The sequence below is a fragment of the Mauremys reevesii genome, linkage group 2, assembly GCF_016161935.1.
Source record: "Mauremys reevesii isolate NIE-2019 linkage group 2, ASM1616193v1, whole genome shotgun sequence".
Lineage (NCBI taxonomy): Eukaryota > Metazoa > Chordata > Testudines > Geoemydidae > Mauremys > Mauremys reevesii.
The window spans coordinates 231,380,742-231,401,751 of NC_052624.1; the positions used below are offsets into that span (position 1 = coordinate 231,380,742).

Here is a 21,010-nt window from a genome sequence, read left to right on the forward strand (position 1 = left end):
AATCTTAGGGAAGATCTGTGCAAGAAGGGCTCCAACAACACTAGGGTTCTTATGGGGCAATTTATCCTTTTATATTTTCTTTTATAGGGAAAAACAACAGTAGCACCTTTTGGATTGGTTTCTGAATTATTATAAATATGTTATTTTTTCAAAGATAGAAATTATTTTTCCCTACATTATAAATTGTCCTAATTTTAAAATACTTCATCAATTGTATCTATCAAATATCTGAATACAGGAAACATACAAACAGTATTATTAACAATGACAACAAATAACTATGCCATTAATCTAACCTGTGAACACAGAAGGACAAAGAAGCTGAGTCCAAAGGCCAATATCAGGAAAAAGAACACAACAGCAATCCGAATCAAAGTCCTCAGAATTTCCCAGAACATTACAATGTAGATTCCATAGTTTTCAAATCTAAGGAAATGTTTGTAGGTAAAAATTAACCACCATCAAATACTATAACAGGTTACTTTTCCTGCCATATCTGTGAAGCAGAGCACAATCCTAATGCATGCAGCCCAGTTGACATTTTGCTTCTAGGAAAGATTTTTAAATGTTCAGTACATTTTTCTAATTCCATGCATGCAAACAGTGGAAAAAGTCAAGTTTGTCACAAGTTTAGAACAGGGGTTTTGAGATTTTTTAATACAGTGGATCACATTTTAATTGAAAGATGATTGTCTCATGGCTGGCTTCTCTCCCATTCATGATCCCACCTTCTCTTTCATCTAAGAATGCCTAACCCCACTGTATCATGTACAGCAACTGAGTACATGAAAAACTAATATTAGAAACCCAGTCCATCTTTTATAGCTGTCTTTTAATGTGACTCAGCCACTAGAAACAAGGATTGCTGGTACAAAGAGATAAGCCAGCTCTCCAATTTGGAAGATCTTCCTTCTTTTGCAATGAGGGGTAAAATGTGCTACGCCTCTAAAAGCTGCAGCAAAAAGCTCACAGTTGAGGTCAAGGGACAGGCTACCATGGCTTTAAGTTGCCTTTGTAGCCTCCTGATTTTGTGTGACAGAGGGTTGCCTATGTAACAGTTGGTTCAAGCTGGACCTATGCACAGAAGTGCTACCCACAATCCCTGCAGCGCAATGTCCCAAGTCACTGCCCCCTCCCACTCTTTGCCTCACCCCCAGAGTTGCCCCTACACCAGAGCTTACAGTGGGATTCTAGGGCACTAGACAGGGGCGGCTCTAGAAATTAGGCTGCCCCAGGCAGCGCGGTGTGCTGCGCCGCCCTTCCTCGGTCCCGCGGCGGGTCCCCTCTTCCCGCGGCTCCGGTTGAGCTCCCGCGGCAGGTCCACCGGAGCCCCGGGACGAGCGGACCTGCCGCAGGCATGACTGCGGACGGTTCGCGGGGTCCGGCGGCTCCGCTTCAGCTGCCGCAGTCATGCCTGCGGGAGGTCCAGCCGAGCCACGGGACGAGCTCCCCCTCCGCAGTCATGCCTGCGGCAGGTCCGGTCGTCCGCGGCTCTGGTGGACCTCCCGCAGGCATGACTGCAGCAGGTCCACCGGCCCAGCCTGCCGCCCCCTAGATTTGGCCGCCCTAGGCACCAGCTTGGTTTGCTGGTGCCTAGCGCCGCCCCTGGCACTAGAGATGCCTTATAGAAAGCTTGCACTGGGTGAATACCCACACTCCCTCCCTCAGCCAGATTCAGGGCTTTCACAGCTCTTTGACACTGCCGTGGTGTATAAAAGGGCCTTAGCAGATGGAAAAATCCCAACTTTAGTGTTTCTCCAATGATATATTATGGATTAGTTCAGAGGAGCAGTTTTAGGAATAGTGGACCTACTCTTTTTCTGTTTTACATTGTGTATATCAGGAGTAACTCCATCGAAGGCAAAGGAGTCATACCGGTATAAAATGATGTAACTGAGAAAAGAGTCAGGCCTATTGTGTTAGGCAACTGATGTAAATGGTACCTAAAAGTTTCTGCTGGCATACAAAATCAAAAGTGCTTTGGGGAGAGGAAGCATTTCCCCAGGGAGAAGAAGGATGGTTGAGCAGTTAGGATACCAGACTTAGACTTAGGAGACCCTGCTTCAAGTCTCTGCTTTATCACAGACTTCTTGTATGATTCTGGGCCAGCTATTTAGGCCTGGTCCATACTTAAAAATTAGATTGATCTAGCCATGTTGCTCAGAGCTGTGAAAAATTTTGTAAGCTGTGCAAGATAGTTAGATTGAGTTAACCCCTATGTAGATGTGGTTAAGTCGACAGAAGAATTCTTCTGTCTACCTAGCTACTGCCTCTCAAAGAGATGAACTAACTACATAGATTTAGGGTATGGCTACACTTGAGAGTTGCAGCGCTGGGAGTTACAGTGCTGGTCGTCCAGCTGTGCAGGGACAGCGCTGGTGTGTGGCCACACTCACAGCTACCAGCGCTGCAGTGTGGCCACATTTGCAGCATTTGCAGCGCTGTTGGGAGTGATGCATTATGGGCAGCTATCCCAGCTCAAGTGGCAGCAACGTGCTTTTCAAAAGGGGGGCGTGGAGTGGAGTGTGACAGGGAGCGGGGGAGAGAGAGAGAGTGGATTTTTGGAGCCAACACTGTGTATCGGCTCCCTGACTTGCAAAATCAGAAACTTTTTCCGACCCCTTACTCTTTAACTGCAAAAGCCTGCAGACCAGATAAGCAGCTGCCGACTCCCTTTCTCACTGCTGGTCAAGCAAAAAGCAAACACTCAACCCCTGTGAATCACGGAGGGAGCGGGATATCTCATTTGATTGTTCACAGATTGATCACAGCAAACAGGAGCTGTGTTTGTTTTTTTAGATAAGCAGCTCCCGGAGCCTGGAGCCGCGTTCACAACAAAACAAAGAGAGGCTGCATAACAAAACAAAGGGAATAATTTAGTTAAAAGCATTCTGGGATATCTCCTAATACCCTGGAGGCCAATAACAGCACTGGTGTGTGGCCACACTTTACGACCAGCGCTGCAGAACCAGCGCTGCAATGCTTATTCCCCAAGCAGACCCAGGTGTACGGCCAGCGCTGCAGCCAGGGAGTTGCAGCGCTGGATGTGCCCTGCAGGTGTGGACAGTTACTAATTGCAGCACTGGAAAGCCTCCACCAGCGCTGCAATTCTCAAGTGTAGCCATACCCTTAAAAAAAAAACCTTCTGTTGATGTAGGAAGCATCTACGCTATGGTGCTGCAGTGCCATAGTTGTGTTGCTGCAGCAGCTGTAGTGTAGACCCTTAGAGTATGTCTACACTTCAAACTAAATTCCAGTTGGAGGCAATATACCTGCATTAGCTCTTACTGAGCTGGCATGCTAAAATAGAGTGTAGCTGCAGCGATGGGAGGGCTAGCTACCCTGAGTACATGGGTTATGTACTTAGGGCTGCCAGTCCTTTCCACCACTATAGTTATATTTTATTTTTAACATGCTAACTTGATCAGTGCTAACGCAGGTACATCTTCTCAAGCTTGAATTTATACCGCCAGCTCAAAGTGTAGAGGTACCCTTAAGGGATACACTGCACACCAGGCTCCGAATGAGGTTTGAGCCCAAGCTTCCCTTCCGTCCCCAAACAAATCATTCTGATTTGGGTCAGCAAGCACTCAGGACCAGGCTCCTAGGATCTTGGTGGGGGGGGGCATAGGTCAGAGCCCAAGTCCCTCTCTGACTCAGGTCCCCAAGCTCTGTCATTTTGCAGTGTGGACAGAGCTCAAGCTGTAGATCTGAGTCAGAAGGTCTGCACAGAGCAGTATGGCCATGTTAGCACAGCTGAGAGACCCAGTTTGAGCAATTGTAAACCCAGGTTTACAATGCAGTGTAGATGTTCAAACACAGGCTTGACAACACTGAGTTCACAAGCCAATGTCCCACAGACCCAGGTTTATAAAGCAGTATAGACATACCCTTAATAGCTCTGTGTCTTGGGTTCCCAATTTGTTAAATAAATATAACTACTTCCATAGCTCACAAAGGTGTTGTGAGGATAAGTATGCTACCGACGCTATTATTAGGTGTCCCGACGCTATGGTAATGGGGACCATATAAGTACTTGATAGACAATCAGTCTGACATAGAAAAATCTTACCCACCCCAGCTCCTTCTTAAAATAAGACGGTGGCATTTTTTTTTTCATTTAATCCATAAAATGTTACTACATAGCTGCTCTGGGATAGCTCAGTGGTTTGCACATTAGCCTGCTTAAACCTAGAGTTGTGAGTTCAATATCTTGAGGAGGCCATTTAGAGAACTGGGGTAAAATTCTGTCTGGGGATTGGTCCTGCTTTGAGCAGGCGGTTAGACTAGATGACTTCCTGAGATTCCTTCCAACCCCGTGATTCTAAAATAGCCACCTTTTCCTCAGGTGAGGGGCAGTCTCAATAGCTAAAAACTAAAGGGGAGGCTGCTTTCTTCTGGATATAACAAGAAACATTTCCTTTTATTAGGCATAACTAAATTTCTCTTCAGATTTTTTTTCTTTTTAAGATTTTTCAAATGATAGCCAAAAAAAAATAATCTTGCTTTCTGAAGCTGAAAGGATATACAACATAACATTTTAAATAATTTGTATTCAGGCCACTAAAAAACCTAAAGATGATCCTTTGTTTTCTTACGAAGTGATATGGAGAGTGTTATTCACATTATCTATTGTTTCTTCAATTGGTGTTATGTGCTTTGAAGTTTTCATTATGAAAAACAACGAATCAAAATTCAAAATTCCTTAGGGAAAAAAGAAACAGAGTAAAGGCCTACTCCATACATGCATTATAATTTTACACATGAAATTATTCCTACTGGATTAATGTTTGTATTCTATGTGTTTGGAGAATCAGGACCGAAATTTTACCTTTGAAGATAAAGCAAGAAGTTCATCCAAGATAAATATACAGAAATTGCTCCACATTCCCACTGCAGGCGAGCTGGGATATTAACAAATAAGGAAGACACAAAAATTATGCTTGAAGTATAAATTGTCCAGTCTAATAGATTAGAATAATCCAACAGGTACTTCAATTTCTAGAATTTGAAAGAAAGAAAAAATTAGCATACTGACAAGTATGAAACCATTAAAAATAATACATTATATATTATATTTCTGTCCTCTTAAATTTTAATGTATCTTGAGTATAACCCTAAATTAGGATTTCCCTTATAATAAAAGAAAAATCCAGCAGTGTTTTTAATATCAAACACATTATTAAGACAAATAGAGTATGATAAATTATATATATATATATATATATACCTGTTGAAAGAGCTGAAATATCTCTTTGCAGATTCCAAATAAACTCATGGTGAAAACTAAACACATACATACTCTTATGAAGTATGAATCCTGAAACAGAAACCAGACAGGACAACAAAATGGTAAATGTAATAGAAACTTTGGCTGAAGTTCTAATTAGGACACTCACGTTGTATTGACAAGTCTGCTAACTCTTCACAGAATGAAAAAGAATATCATTAAAATAGTAATAAAAATAATAACATTTATGGTGAAATCCACTCCATCTGCATTGAGTTCAGACAATGAGGCTCTATAGTGGAGGGGTTGTGGAGGTGAAATCCAGCCCTACAACTCAGAATCAGTGACCAGGACTGCTGTGCAGCCCCCCTAGAGCTGCTATTCAAGCCTATGAGCTGAAATGGTAGCCACTGCCCATCTGTACCACTTGCACAGAGTGTTGGGGCCACTGGATGTGTGTAATCACTGAAGTTGTGGCCCATCATCTCTGCACCATTATGATCTCCCATGCTGGCCTACAGTATTCAGGGCCAGCAAAGAGATCCTTTCCATGGTACTTAAAGGGTGTGCAAGCACCCCTAACTGGCTACTCTCCCTTGATGTCTCCCAATGCAGCCACTATGAAGGACATTAGTGACATGGAGTGCCTCACACTCACCCCCACACCACTGGTGAATTTCATACTCACTAAATAAATTCAGACTGTGTCTTAGTCATATCTTTTCTCAGACACATTCACGTGTCAGCAGCAGAGCTGCTCTCACTTCCTTGCCAGTGTGTCAACAATTACCTGAAAGCAACAAATGAGTTTTAAATCTACACCATGGGCCAAATTCTGCCTCACATACACTGTGCTGCCTCAAGTACTTGGCTTACACCTGGTCATATCTTGACTTCAGAGTTGAAGCATGGTTTTAAGCAAGGGCCACGTATTCCAGCAACTTCCACAAGATGCATAAGCCTTGGCTGCAAAGTCACACACAGAGATACTGTATGTCTTGTTTCTGGATGTTTTTGTCACTGATCTTGCCAGCAAACCGTGTGTTGTGGATTTTCCTCCTAGACACATTTAATCATTTATAATTATATTAACCATGTGTCTATAACTGACACACTGAAATTAACATTATTTTCAATGTTTTGGGTTTTTTGTGGGGAGGAGATATTGCAATATAATGTAGATTTCCTCTCCCCTTTTTTTCTGTTCCGTGAGTTGATTTATATTCACCTTAATAGTCATTTTGGAATCATGACATCACAAAATAAAACAAACATGCAGTATTTTAAAATCATTGTTTGAGTGTTCTTGGAAACCTGAAAAGGAAAAGAATCAATACCACCACCACACCAAACATTATAGTTGCATATATTTGATATTGTTATTGTAACCTTCAACTCTATCTTTTAGTTTTCAGGTTCTTATCTCACCGCAGTATATCAACATCTATCCTTCTCTCTAGTTTCCTCTGCCCATTAGATTATTGCTTTTTATTTGTGTGTAAAACACAATGCTGACTGAGAGTGCTGAATAAATAATGAATTCCCAACTATTTATAGCAACAGAATATTGAGGATACCAATTTAAGCATTCAAAAGTAAGCACAGGGCTGGCTCCAAGTTTTTTGCTGCCCCAAGCAAAAAAAATTTCCCACGTCCCACCCCCAGCCCTGCTCCAACTCTGCCCCTTCCCCACCCCATTCCAACCCCTTCCCCAAATCCCCAGTGCCGCCTCCTCCCCCAGGAGCACCGCATTTCCCCTCCTAACCCTCCCTCCCAGGCTTGCCTGGGAGGGAGTGGAGAGAAGTGGAGCGGCGGCGCGCTTGGGAGAGGAGGCGGAGGTGAGCTGGGAGGGGAGTGGTTCCTTTGCCCCTCCCAGGGTTACTTTCTGCGGCCCTCCCCGCGCCCCCCACAGCTGCAGCTCACCTCCACTCCGCCTGCTCCCCTGAGCGTACTGCTGCCGCTCCGCTTCTTCCCCCTCCCTCCCAGGCTTGCCGCAAAACATCTGATTCGTGCAACAAGCCTGGGAGGGATGGGGGAGAAGCGGAGCGGCGGTGCGCTCGGGGGAGCAGGCGGCAGTGGAGTGGAGGTGAGCTGGGGGGGAGCAGTTCCTCTGCCCCCCCAGGTTACTTCCTGCAGCCTCCCCGCGCCCCCCACAGCTGCACCTCATCTCCGCTCAGGGCCGACTTTTTGCGCCCTAAGCAAAAAAAAAAAAGGAGCCAGAGTGCTGCCCCTTGGAAAGTGCCGCCCCAAGCACATGCTTGGAGTGCTGGTGCCTAGAGCCGGCCCTGAGTAAGCAGATGACAAAGTTAAGGCTGCATACACAGCCTTACTTGTGTGTATGTGTTTTGATTAAGTCTTTTATTATGCAATAGCATTCTATTTCCCAAGTAGGATATCATACATATTGTTGCACAGCAGCCCTTCAACACTTTTACAATTTACAAAGTGCCCGGGGGTTGTGGGAAGAATTCTTAAAAAGAATCTTGAAAATCTTTGAAATATATGCAGGAGCATTTCTTTAACCCCTGACAAGGTGAACACAGGCTGAGGTAATGGCTTAGCAGTATTCCTACACTACATTTTTCACTATAGTTACAGCTGAGTTAACCATGCACAGTACAACCCTTCTTAGTTGCATATTTTTTGAGCTTAGTGCAAAATGTACTGTGCTTGTGTGGCCTGTGAATGTCAAAGACACAAAACATGGCCAAGTAAAACCCAGTGTTCACCAGAATACTCAAAAGCACTTCTCTTTCATCATGAATATAACCATGCCAGATTTCAAACTTGCAACTTTGGACGTCACCCATTTTGCTGCTTTTTATTTTTAAGAAAAATGGAGAAAGTATATTGTTTTCAGTCACTTCATACTAAAAAGCAGCTTAATCCCTTTTGTTCACACTCTGTCTTAGGGCAGAGATGGAAACTGGAAAAAAAAATGTGCCCAAGAGGTAAATTTTTCAGAAAATAAGTAAAAATAGGGGAAAATACTGTGGAATTTAAACTACAGGAGTTACCACTTCCCATTGCAGGACAATAGCAGCATGAGGATAGATTGTTTGGATGTATATGTTTTATAATTATATGCCTTATTGTTGCAAAGTGACTAATAATTCTAGAAAACCATTTCAATTATCATATCATCTTGTTTTAAAATTATATATTGTAACTAATTAAAAATAGTACCTCATACTCTAATGGTCCTGTTTGATGGATTTCTGTTGCATTGGAAGATATTCCTGGTCGTATGCGGGTGACCAGAAGAGTCAGAGGAATGAGACCAAGAGAATACACACCGAGGTTCATAATATGTGCTCGGAACCCATAGGCCATCCTGGAAGATGAAAAATGAAAAAAGGTTATATTTGGAAGGTTGTATTTCCAATGGTCTTTTTGTGATCATGGAGAAATGCACATTAAGGTTGCAATCATGCAAATAGAACTGTATAAATATTCTTAGTGACTGGCCTTGCCCCGGCAGTTCAAGGTGAGCAAAGGTTTAATGGCTGTCTTTAGGGTCTCTGGGCCAAACTCTGCTCTTGTTTCCTTTGAAGTTAATGAAGTGACACCAGATTTTCTGTGATGGAAATGAAAATAAAACCTGTGCCAATATAGATTGTGACGAGTTTCTGCCTCTAGTAACATTCAAGCAACCTTTTTATTTTATCTGCTAATGGTTGAGATATTTAAATATTCTTATCAGGGTGACTGGATGGGACTGAAACTGACTTAAATTCTACAGTTAAAATTATCTTTCTTTGTAACAAATCTTTTCCATAGGACATATAAACATTTTTATAGTAATGTGTTTCTTTGTATATTCCATTTTATTGAAAACCTGATTAAGAGATTAAAAAACACAATTTATTCTAAAATCTGTTTTAGAGGTCCAGTTAACATACATACCACTTCATGAGCAAATATTCTTTACATACAGGATGATTGAGAAGCTCCATGCGATTATGACGTACCATAGCCTACAAAATGTGTAAGCAAATGTATCAAACATACAGTATATCCACTTCAGCTGAGTGACCCAGTTACAAGCCAGTTGTTTAGACTACCTATTTCAGTACACTAGAATCCCCTTTATCTGAGCCTCCATTATCTGGCTCTCCATATCAACCAAACCACCAACCGCCCAGGGCTGACAGTGGGGAGTCCCACTGCCCAATCTCTGGTTTATCTGGATTTTTATTATCCCATTTGGCTCAGGTCCCAGATAGATCAGATAATCAGGATCCCACTGTACTTTACATGAATTCTAGCCTATTGAAAGGTACAGTACATTTGAAGTGATCTTATCTAATTTTATTATGATTGAATTGGAAAGAACAGAATATTCTTTGAGGCTAATGTTGTGTGAGAACATTGGAATTTGTTTTAGATCAATAAAACATTTTGCAATTTGCATGTGAAGAAAGAAAATGGTGAACACATCATGACCACTTGTACCCTGGCCAGATCCCTCCCTTAGAAATGTTTTTTCTGCAATTCTGTTTACATTTCAGGATGTGGTTGCAAGTGATGAAGGATGAGTTTGCTTAGATACATGCACATCCACACACACTGTACCCTTTCAAAGTATCTGAAGTGCATAAATAAGTTCATAACTTCTTTCTATACCTAATAACTGGTTAAAATATTTATTATATAAACTATAAGAACTTCAGCTGGCAAATTAATGTGCAAGTTTCAATCCAATGTGCTTTAAAACTGCTGAGTTACAACCCCTGGAAAAGAGGATTTACAATGAAAAAAACTTAACTTTAGCTCCAACAATACCAATGTACAATATTTTGATAGTTAAAAAACAGAACTTACATTTAGAGTGGCAAGTGGTTCATAGACAATTTCTTCATCTGCCTTTACTCTTTTGTTAAGTATTAATGGACACTGAAGATACCTGAAGTTATATTCAATCTGTACAGTAAATACATATATTAATGTGTGTTTATGACAATATTGATGTAGCAGTTCAGTCTTGGTACATCAAAGCAAACAAAACAAAAAACAATTAAATATTCTTCATAAAAAATATGACTGTTGTAGCAGAATAACTATCAACATGGACACTCTGTACTTATCAATCACTCAGTAAACTATGCAATCTATATGACCAGCTATGATTATTATGGATTTTCATTGCTATCAGTAAAATAAATGGGATCTTAAAATACTCTTAAAGAATATTTCCCCTAAAATATTATAATTTTAAATAATTGTTCTAGATTTTTTTTTTATTTTAGCATCTTGTACAAGGTAAACGTTATATAGGTAATATAAGAAAGAAACCACATAGTATTATATTAATTTTCCAAATAATCTGTTAATGTTGTGGATACAATCCAATGTGAAAATCTACATGAGATGTTTTATTATAAATCCAAAATTAGTGCAATTGTAAAACCAACAAAGACTTAAAAATATATCCTGCTTCCTTGGATATCTGTAAGGTGACTGTCGTTTTAGATTTTGGATGTGATAATAAGATGTGCCAATTTACGTACAGAAGCCATATTCAGGTTTGGAATAAGCACAACCTGGTTTAGAGGGGACGTGAAGGCAGTTATAAAAATTAATATCTAACAAATGGAAGAAAAGGGAAGTTGATAGTAATGAATATAAATCAGATATTATGAATTGTAGAAAATTGATATGGGAAGCCAAGAGACATAAGAAGAAAGCTATGGCCAGCAGAATGAAGGACAATAAGAAGGAGTTTTTTAAATATACTAGGAACAAAAATAATCCTGACAATTGCATTGGTCCATTACAAGATGGAAATGGTAGAATTATCAATAACAACAGAGAAAAGGAAGAAGTGTTCAATAAATATTTCTGTTCTGTCTTTGGGGGAAAAACAGATGATATAGTCTCATAATATGGTGATGATAACACTCCTTCCATTCCACTAGTATCTCTAAAGGATGTTAAACAGCAGCTATTAAGGTTAGACATTTTAAAATCAGCAGGTCCAGATAACTTGCATCCAAGCCTTTTTAAAGAGTTTGCTGAGGAGCTCACTGGACCATTAATACTGATTTTCAATCAGTCCTGGAGCTCTGGAAAAGTTCCTGAAGACTGGAAGAAAGCTAATGCTGTTGTGCCAATATTTAGAAACGATAAACGGGATGACCTTGTTAATTATAGGTCTTACATCAATCCCAAGCAAGATAATGAAGTGGCTGATATGGGACTCAAGTAATAAAGAATTAAAAGAGGGTACAGTACTTAATGCATATCAATATGGGTTTATGGAAAATAGATCCTATCAAACTAACTTGATATATTTTTTGATGAGATTACAAGTTTGGTTAATAAAGGTAATATTGTTGACATAATCTATTTATTTTAGCCTTCTCTAAGGTGTTGCACTTGGTATCATATGGCATGCTGATTAAAAACTAGAATGATATAAAATTAATATGGTACACATCAAATGGATTAAAAACTGGCTAACTGCTATATCTCAAAATGTAACTGTAAATGGGGAATCATCATAGAGCGGGTGTTTTTCCAGTGGTGTCCTGGCAGGATCAATTCTTGGCTCTATGCTATTAACCATTTTTTATCAATGATGTGGAAGAAAACATAAAATCATCACTGATACAGTATGCCAGTGACACAAAAATTGGGGGAGTGGTAAATAATGAAGAGGACAGGTCACTGATTCAGAGTGATCTGGGTACCTTGGTAAAAGGACTGCAAGCAAACAATATGTTTTAATATGGCTAAATGGAAATGTATACATATTGGAACAAAGAATGGAAGCCATGCTTATAGGATAGAGGGGTCTATCCTAGGACACAGTGGTTCTGAAAAAGATTTGGGGGTCATGGTGGATAATCAGCTGAACATAAGCTCTCTGTGGCCAAAAGAGCTAATGGATCCTAGGATGCATAAACAGAAGGAATCTCAAGTAATAGTAGAGAGGTTATTTTAACTTTGTATTTGGCACAGGTGCGACTGCTGCTGGAATACTGTGTCCAGTTGTGGTGCCCACAATTAAAAAAAATGTTGATAAATTGGAGAGGGTTTCAGGAAGAGCCACAGAATGATTAAAGGATTAGAAAACATGCCTTATAGCGAGCCTCAAAGAGCTCAATCTATTGAGTTAAAAAGAGAAGTTTAAGGGGTGACTTGCTTAGTCTATAAGTAGCTACATGGGGAACAAATATTTGATAATGGACTCATCAATCTAGCAGAGAAAGGTTCAACATGATCCAAAGACTGGAAGTAGCAGCTAGACAAATTCAGATTGGAAATATGGTGTAATTTTTAACAGTGAGAGTAATTAACCATGGGAACAATTTACGAAGGGTCATGATGGATTTTCCATCACTGACAATTTTAATATCAAGACAGGACGTTCTTCTAAAAGATCTTTTCTAGGAATTATTTTGGGGAAATTCTGTGGCCTGTGTTATACAGGAAGTCACACTAGATGATCAGGTCTTGGAATCTATATGCAAGTCTATGAACACTGAAGACAGCTGCACCACTTAAACCAGGTGTGTGTTTGACGCAGCAAGTGAACATTTTGCCTGTACTCGTTGTTAAGAAAATAGCGTATATTCTGGAAAATCTATAACCTTTGATTCCAGATTCATTTCAAGAGGTATCTTAGCAAAGTTGAAGACATATAAATTGCTAAAGTTTAAATTATAGTTATAACAATTTCTAAACATGAAAATTACACTGACCTTCAAAACAGGACAAAGAGCAAAATAAGACAACATACCTGGAAGCATGTATTTACGTTATATGTATGTTATGTATCTGTGTGTGTATATGTATACACACACAAAATTATATACACCCACTGAACTGCTAAGCCAATTGTGAATGTGTCCATTTCAGTCTCAACTACTATAAACAAAAATGATCAAGGGTATGGAACATCTTCCATACAAGGAGAGGCTAAAATTTTAGGGCTATTCAGCTTTTAAAAAAAGAAATGACTAAGGGGGATCTGATAGAGGTCTATAAAATCATGAATGGTGTGGAAAAAGTGAATAGAGAAGTGTTATTCACCCATTACCCTATACAAAAATGAGGAGGCATCAAATGAACTTAATACACCTCAGGCTTAATACAAACAAGAGGAAATATTTTTTCACACAATGCACAACTAACCTGTGGAACTCATTGCCATGGGATGTTGTGATGGCCAAAAGCATACTATGTTCAAAAAAGAACTGGATGAGTTCATGGAGGATAGAAATGCAACCCCATGCTTGGGGCAACTCTAAACCTCTGACTACCAGAAGCTGAGAGAAGAAGACTGGGGGGATCACTACATAATCACTCTATTCTGTCCACTCCCCCTGAAGCTTTGGCATGGGCCACTGTCAGAGACAACTACTAAACAGATGGATCATAGTCTGATCGTTATGGCAGCTATTATGTTCTTATGTTCTAACTTCATGCAGAAGGTGGAAAGGGGTTACCAGCAGGGCTGACGAGGTGGGGGGGGAAGCCAGTACAAATTATCGGGGCCTGGCGGTCCGCAAGGGGGCCCGGGCCTCGGCTTTTCCTGGCCCTGTTTAGCTGGTCCACCCTTGCTGGGGGGGGGGGGGGGCTGAAATTTTTTTTCACTGGGGCCCGAACTCACTCTCAGTGGCCCTGGATACCAGGGGCATCCCTTGGTACAAGATATTTCTTCCCTTGTAGATATAAAAAGGTGACAGCATCAATTGCATACATATTTCACTAACTGGTCCATATACTGAATAGATGACTTTGCTATCAGATTTGAAAGGGTCTTCAGTTCAAGGAACTACATAATATGAAGACTGTAGCCTTTTGTGGGTTCCTGATTAAATAAAATGGCTTTAGCAGTGCTCTCCTCCAAATAGCAAAGTGTGCAGCTGTCTCTTCTCCCTGTCTCCAGATAGATGTGTAGATTTTAAGGAGATTCTTCTATTGCCTTTAAATGGCAATTCTGAGTTCATGAATCCTCTTTCTTTTCCTTCTTAACCCAGTTTGGCTCATGTTACTGAACCATCGCGGGAAGAACATGCATCAACACTTTAGGCATGACATCAGCACAACTTGTGCTGAAGTTGCTGGAGGCAAGGATGCTGGCTGTACTGAAGCATATTATGAAATTGTGTGATGACAGCTTCAAAGGTTAGAGAACAAACAGGGATGTTAAATATACACATCATGATTTTAGCACCAAAACCATCTAAGGTCTAACCATGCAACTCTTGAAGTCAATGAAAGTTGCCATTAAGTTTAATTGGAGGACATTGAATCAGTTTGGTAGGGGGAAGTACTGGGAAACTGCTTAAACCAGTTGATAGACATACACAGATTGACAGAGGTGAAGTCAAGTGATAACAAGTATTCACCAGGCTATTTAATATGTCTGGCTGTGGCTTAGATACTGGAGTACTAAGAAAGACACTGAAGACTTGAATGATCAGAGTTCTCAAGGAGTTTGAAACAGACGTCAAAAGCAGGCAAGGTATCTGTGGTAGCAAAAGATCACCACAGTGTAGCCTTAACCTGAGCTTTGTAGAACACTCATTTTCAGTTGAGTTCTCCTGGAAAAGGATTTTTCAACACCTACTGCTTTGAAGCCAAAGTGGGTCCTCCCATCTTGTATTTACAATAGATCAAGGAAAAAAATATGGCATGGTAGTGTTTCTGTAAAGTCTGTTTCAGCAGACCTATGCAAAAGCAGGGAGTAAAAGGAACACCATTACAGGCTGCAATGAAAAAGGGACTGATAATGACCGCACTGCATCTTAAGATGAGGGGCTGTTGTCTGGCTTGCTGGGGAAAGGAGTGTACCTCTTTAAGAGGCAGAGAAGCACTAATGTTGGTGCAGCCGAAGAGCGGCTCAATGTGGGGATGCTGAATCATCCCTCCAGGTGACCAGTCCAGAAGGAAGGGGAAAGTATATAGAGTAAGCCAGGTGGGAAAATCCCTCTCTCATCTGGACCAAGACAAGGTGGGGGATTTTTTGTCTTCCTCATAGCAGGTAGGTAGGGTAGGGAATAGGTAGGGCAAGCAGGAACAGGAATTAGGCTATGATGTCACAACTCATTATGTAAGCATGGGGCAGATGTCCTATGCAAGTACCCCATAGGAAAGGGATAGAGTGATCAGATAAATGGATTGGTAAAGGATTTAATGGAGGTGTTTGTTAAATGAATGGAAATAGGGGGGTTCGGGGCTGCCATGACTAGAACAGCAGGGAGCCACCCCCCTCCTTTAGATACCACCTTAACCCTAATTCGACGGTGGGGGTATGGCAAGGATCCAGCAGTGGATTGGCTGGGAACCAGGATGGAAAAGGGGTAGGGCTAATGGAAGCCCCCTGGGTAGATATTGAAATTACCATGGATTTACCTGCACTGTACACTTTTATCTGCCAGGTACTCCCAGACAGTTGCAGTCTAATTAAACCATATCCAGTGTCTCCTATCCTCCTTCTGGTATAGCCAAACAATTAGAGGCAGTTGGTACCACTGAACCTCATTACTAGGTAAATTCATGCTACCAACTGATGAGGTGATATAAATTATTTATTCTAAACTAAAGGAATTCTTGCCAATCACACACCGGGAGCACAGACCCACGAGTTTACTCAGCTTACCTTTGGTGAATTTCAGTTGCACAATGATCCAGATATAAACTATCTAAAACATGTTAAAAAGGGATTAAACTTTACAGAGTAAGCAAGTTTAAGCAGATATAAACTACACTGATGATTTGCCAAGGTTCAAAAAGTGCCAAGTTCATTCAATTTACCACAATCCAAATTTTTAACTAATGATTTATCATTAATAATATATTGCAGGTACATTATGACATATCTTACTGTAAGAAGAGTTTTAATAATTAAAATGTACTAGTTTTAATTACTTTTTTTCTTCCACTTACATAGAAGTCTCGACTTGTCTTTTCCTCTGAAGACTCAATCATACAGTTGTCCAAAACCAACTTTCAGCGTGGAAAGAAAAACAATTAATTTGCATAAATTAATTATCATGATTGCTGAAAATTAGGACTGTTCAGAAAAAAAGGAAGATTTCCATACTTTAGGGGGAAAAAAGTGTCCACGGTCTTCAACAATACAGCAGCCCTTCTAACAAAAATAATTATTCAATACACATTTACAGCATACTTAGTGATGTGCACAACCTATATTTATACATATATGTTAACAAATGAGAAATTTTACCTTGTTTACATGGGTACATGACAATTTGCACTTGCACATGCCAAGTCTTTAGAAATACTCATACTTGCAGATTTACTTGCAAGTTTCACAGAATTTTTAGAATAAGTTAAATTCTTAATGTGTAGACTAAACAATCTTACTTTTAAAGATTCAGGAACATATTCAACCATTTCCAACAAAGGACACTTATTGGCAGTAGAAGAGTGAGAAAATGTTGTCACAGCTTCTTCCCATCTGCAAGAATAAGTTGAAATAGTGCAGAATTAATTCTATGCTTCTCGGCAAAGGATAAGAAGTTAAACATCAACTTTATAATGAAAGAAAAAATGGATTATGTTATTTTGAAATCTAATTATTTTTAGACCGGATGAGCTGTTATTTCAGAAATTATTCTGCAAATTACAATCTGTAACGAATGTATATGCCATGAAGTGAAAATCAGCTGTTGAGGCCATAATTGAATAATATTCCTCAATGTTTCCCTAAGGATGAGTCATGTTTAATCCTGTTTTCAGATAAGCAGTGATGTTTTGCAAATCACAGGATATACTGATCTCTTCTTAAAACCTTGGACTCATTATGAACCCTACACTGATACTAGAAGTCTGTATCTTGGGCTCACAAAATTCTGAAGGTAATAAAAAAATACTGGGTATCATCCTGCCACTCTTAGCATGAGTGGTGATCACTCATGGTACAATTCCGCCACTCCTGAAATGGACCCAACAGATTTAGCAAACCGATGGCATATATAACATGTCCCATCTAAACGTCAACAAACTCTCATATGAACATAAGAATGAACATAAGAACAGCCATACTGGGTCAGACCAAAGGTCCATCTTGCCCAGTATCCTGTCTTCTGACAGTGGCCAGTGCCAGGTGCTACAGAGGGAATGAATGGAACAGGTAATAATCAAGAGATCTATCTCCTGTCGCCCATTCCCAGCTTCTGGCAAACAGAGGCTAGGGACACCATCCCTGCCCATCCTGGCTAATAGCTATTGATGTACCTATCCTCCATGAATTTATCTAGTTCTCTTTTGAACCCTGTCATAATCTTGGCCTTCACAATATTCTCTGGCAAGAAGTTCCACAGGTTGATTGTGCATTGTCTGAAAAATACTTCCTTTTGTTTGTTTTAAACCTGTCGCCTATTAATTTTATTTGGTGCCCTCTAGTTCATTTGGGGACTCTAGTTCATGTCCTTATTTACTTTCTCCACACCAGTCATGATTTTATAGACCTCAATCATATCCCCCCTTAGTTGTCTTTTTCCAAGTTGAAAAGTCCCAGACTTACTAATCTCTCCTCATATGGAAGCCATTCCATACCCCTAGTCATTTTTGCTGCCCTTTTCTGAACCTTTTCCAATTCCAATATATCTTTTTTGAGATGGGGCAACTACATCTGCATGCAGTATTGGTGCTAGTTAACAGCGGACTTTGTGAGGGAGTTCTCTGGATGAAGGAGGAAAATTTACATGACCCTTGGGGTAAGACTGTTGTCTGTAGTGTGTGTGTTTGTGTTTGTGGTGTGCTTGCTGCTTTACTGAAATATTCCGTGTGGTCTGTTTATTTGGGGGACCGTTTTCCTAGCCTAGCTCATCAACCTTTAACCAAAGGGTTGAGCTACTCAGGAAGACCAGGGCTTTAAAAAGCCAGCTCCTAAGCAACCAGAGGAGCTAGTGAACAGAAGTGGCTAACGGGAGTTTTGCAAGGGAGTTTAGAGAGGGAGTGGGGACTAGATAAACTTAACAGTCTTTAAACTTAAAGCCAAAAACACCCCCTGATAAAAACAAAACATCAACAAAGGAATGAGCTGCAGGAGTAAAAAGAGAATGCAGGCACAAGTCCAGCAACAGAGTGGTGGCTATGCAGTTTATTGTATCCAGTGCAGCATGTATGATTACCTGCCCTATGGGCAGGTGGCATATGTGTGCATTCGGTGCAAGGAGCTCCTGGCCCTCAGAGACCATGTAGACCAGAGTGGCTGAACTGGAGGGGCTAAGGAAGACAAAGAGGTATATAGATGAGACTTTCCAGGACACAGTAGAACAGTCCCACCCCTGTCTGACAGCCTCTATGCTGTTGAGGAGAACGAAAGCCTCAGGGAAGGAGAACATCCAACTGGAGCAGAGGGAAATTATCCCATATTTGGGACCCTCCTTCCAGATGATGCCATGGTATCCTCTCATACTGAGGATACCTCTCCAGAGGTGGGAACTCCAGTTATTAGGAAGAGACAGGTAATAGTTATGGGGGATTTGATCATTAGAAACATAAGTAGCTGGGTTTGCAATGACCGGGAGAACCGCATGGTGATTTGCTTGCCTGGTGCAATCTATTAACGGAGATTCTCTATGTCCTAGTAAGGAGGAGAGGATGAAAGATGATAAAATAGAGGTAGGATCTAATGAGAAACAGTCAAATGAAAAAGAGTACCATTCAACTGCATCATGTAATGTCAGACAGCTAAAAAGTGAAAAGTTTTTAAAGTGCTTATATACAAATGCTAGAAGTCTAAATAATAAGATGGGTGAACTAGAGTGCCTCGTATTAAATGAGGATATTGATATAACAGGCATCACAGAAACTTGGTGGAATGAGGATAATCAATGGCACATGGTAATACCAGGATACAAAATATATCAGAAGGACAGAACAGCTCATGCTGGTGGAGGAGTGGGACTATATGTGAAAAAAAGCGTAGAATCAAATGAAGTCAAAATCTTAAATGAACCAAACTGTACCATAGAATCGCTATGGATAGTAATTCCATGCTTGAATAATAATATAGCAGTAGGGATATATTACAGACCACCTAACTAGGATGGTGATAGTGACTGTGAAATGCTCAGGGAGATTAGAGAGGCTATAACAATAAAAAACCTCAATAATAATAGGGGATTTCAACTATCCCCGTATTGACTGGGTTCATGTCACCTGAGGACAGGATGCAGAAATAAAGTTTCTTGACAGCTTAAATGACTGCTTCTTGGAGCAGGTAGTCCTGGAACCCACATGAGACAATTCTTGAATGGCATACTGGGTCAGACCAATAGCCCATCTAGCCCTGTATCCTGTTGTCCGAAAGCGGCCAGTGCCAAATACACCAGACGGAATGAAAAGAACAAGGAAATTATCTATTGATCCATCCGCTGTTGTCTAGCCCTAGCTTCACTGAATCACCCTTGTCCACACTTGTTGACTCCCTCAAAAAATTCTAATAGATTGGTGAGAGATGATTTCCTTTTAGAAAAGCCATGTTGACTCGTTCCCAACAAACCTTTTTCATCTATATGTCTGATAATTCTGTTCTTTGCTGTAATTTCAACCAAATTTGCTTGGTACTGAGATTAGGTTTATTGGCCTGTAATTGCCAGGTTTGTCTCTGGAGTATTTTTCTTAAAAATCAGTGTTACATTAGCTATCCACCAGACATCTGGTACAGAGGCTGATTTGAGTGATAAATTACATACCACAATTAGTAATTCTGCAAGTTCATATCTGAGTTCCTTCAGAACTCTTGGGTGAATATCATCTGGTCCTGGTGACTTGTCACTGTTTAATTTATCAGTTTGTTCCAAATCTTTCTCTAATGACACCCCAGACTGAGATAGTTCCTCGGATTTGTCACCAAAAAAGAATGGCTCAGGTGTGAGATTCTCCCTCACATCCTCTGCAGTGAAGATCAATGCAAAGAATTCATTTAGCTTCTCTGCAACAGTCTTTTCTTCCTTGAGTACTTTAACATTTGCAACAGTTTTACCCAGCAATTTTAAATTAAATCCCTGGAATTATGTGACTTGTGCTCAGGCTTTGATAAAAATTCTGTATCTTTGTACCATTACAGTACCATATTCTAGAGCAAGAACTACTCATTCTCTTGGCTTCTTGTCATGTTTCTTGCAGTCCTTGAACAATTGCCCTGACATGGAGAGGATTTCCTTCCAAAGCTGATTATTATTTATTTTACCATTTCCTCCCGATTCTCATTCTACTTATTATATCAGTATTAATCTTCTGAATATGGAAAATACGTATCTGATCAACCGTAGTATATTGCATGCTCAGTACATTAACTGCCAGCGAACAAAGAGAAAGCAATGGTCACTAAACACCTGAAACTATTAAAAAGTGTTGTATAGGCATCTCACCTTTTATTCAGAATGACAGCAGACACTACATCTTTACGCCTCTTGTGTATTGCTTCATGGAAAAAAGAGGCTGATGCTTTGTTCAAGATTATTTTGGCATCATCATCAAGAAGTAGTCTCACCGCTTTCGCATGTCCTTCTTTTGCAGCAAGATGAAGAGCTGTGTTCTTTTCAGAAAGACAACATACCAAAACATTATTAGGAATCATTATGCGTAAAAGAAATGTACAACCCTTTCCCCTTCCCCTCCCACTCCTCAAGGGCAAGATTCTGCTCTCAATTCATAGAACATAGGACTGTAAGGGACCTTGAGAGATCATCTAGGCCAGTCTCCTGCACGAATGGCAAGACTGAGGGCACGTCTACACTATGAGATTATTCCGATTTTACAGAAATCGGTTTTTTAAAACAGATTGTATAA

At 40.3% G+C, this 21,010-nt stretch overlaps 1 protein-coding gene across 1 annotated transcript in view; it reads right to left on the reverse strand.

Annotated features, from left to right (window-relative positions):
- Positions 1-21,010, reverse strand: part of TRPA1 (transient receptor potential cation channel subfamily A member 1) — a 71,220-nt gene that overhangs the window by 9,309 nt on the left and 40,901 nt on the right. Inside the window, exons 15-23 of the mRNA XM_039527878.1 lie at positions 20,590-20,756; positions 16,571-16,664; positions 16,130-16,189; positions 10,055-10,153; positions 9,137-9,207; positions 8,417-8,564; positions 5,231-5,320; positions 4,832-5,001; positions 297-426 (exon numbers count right to left, since the gene is read on the reverse strand). Of these exons, the coding sequence (XP_039383812.1) occupies positions 297-426; positions 4,832-5,001; positions 5,231-5,320; positions 8,417-8,564; positions 9,137-9,207; positions 10,055-10,153; positions 16,130-16,189; positions 16,571-16,664; positions 20,590-20,756 (1,029 nt within the window). The remainder of the gene's footprint in view (positions 1-296; positions 427-4,831; positions 5,002-5,230; positions 5,321-8,416; positions 8,565-9,136; positions 9,208-10,054; positions 10,154-16,129; positions 16,190-16,570; positions 16,665-20,589; positions 20,757-21,010) is intronic.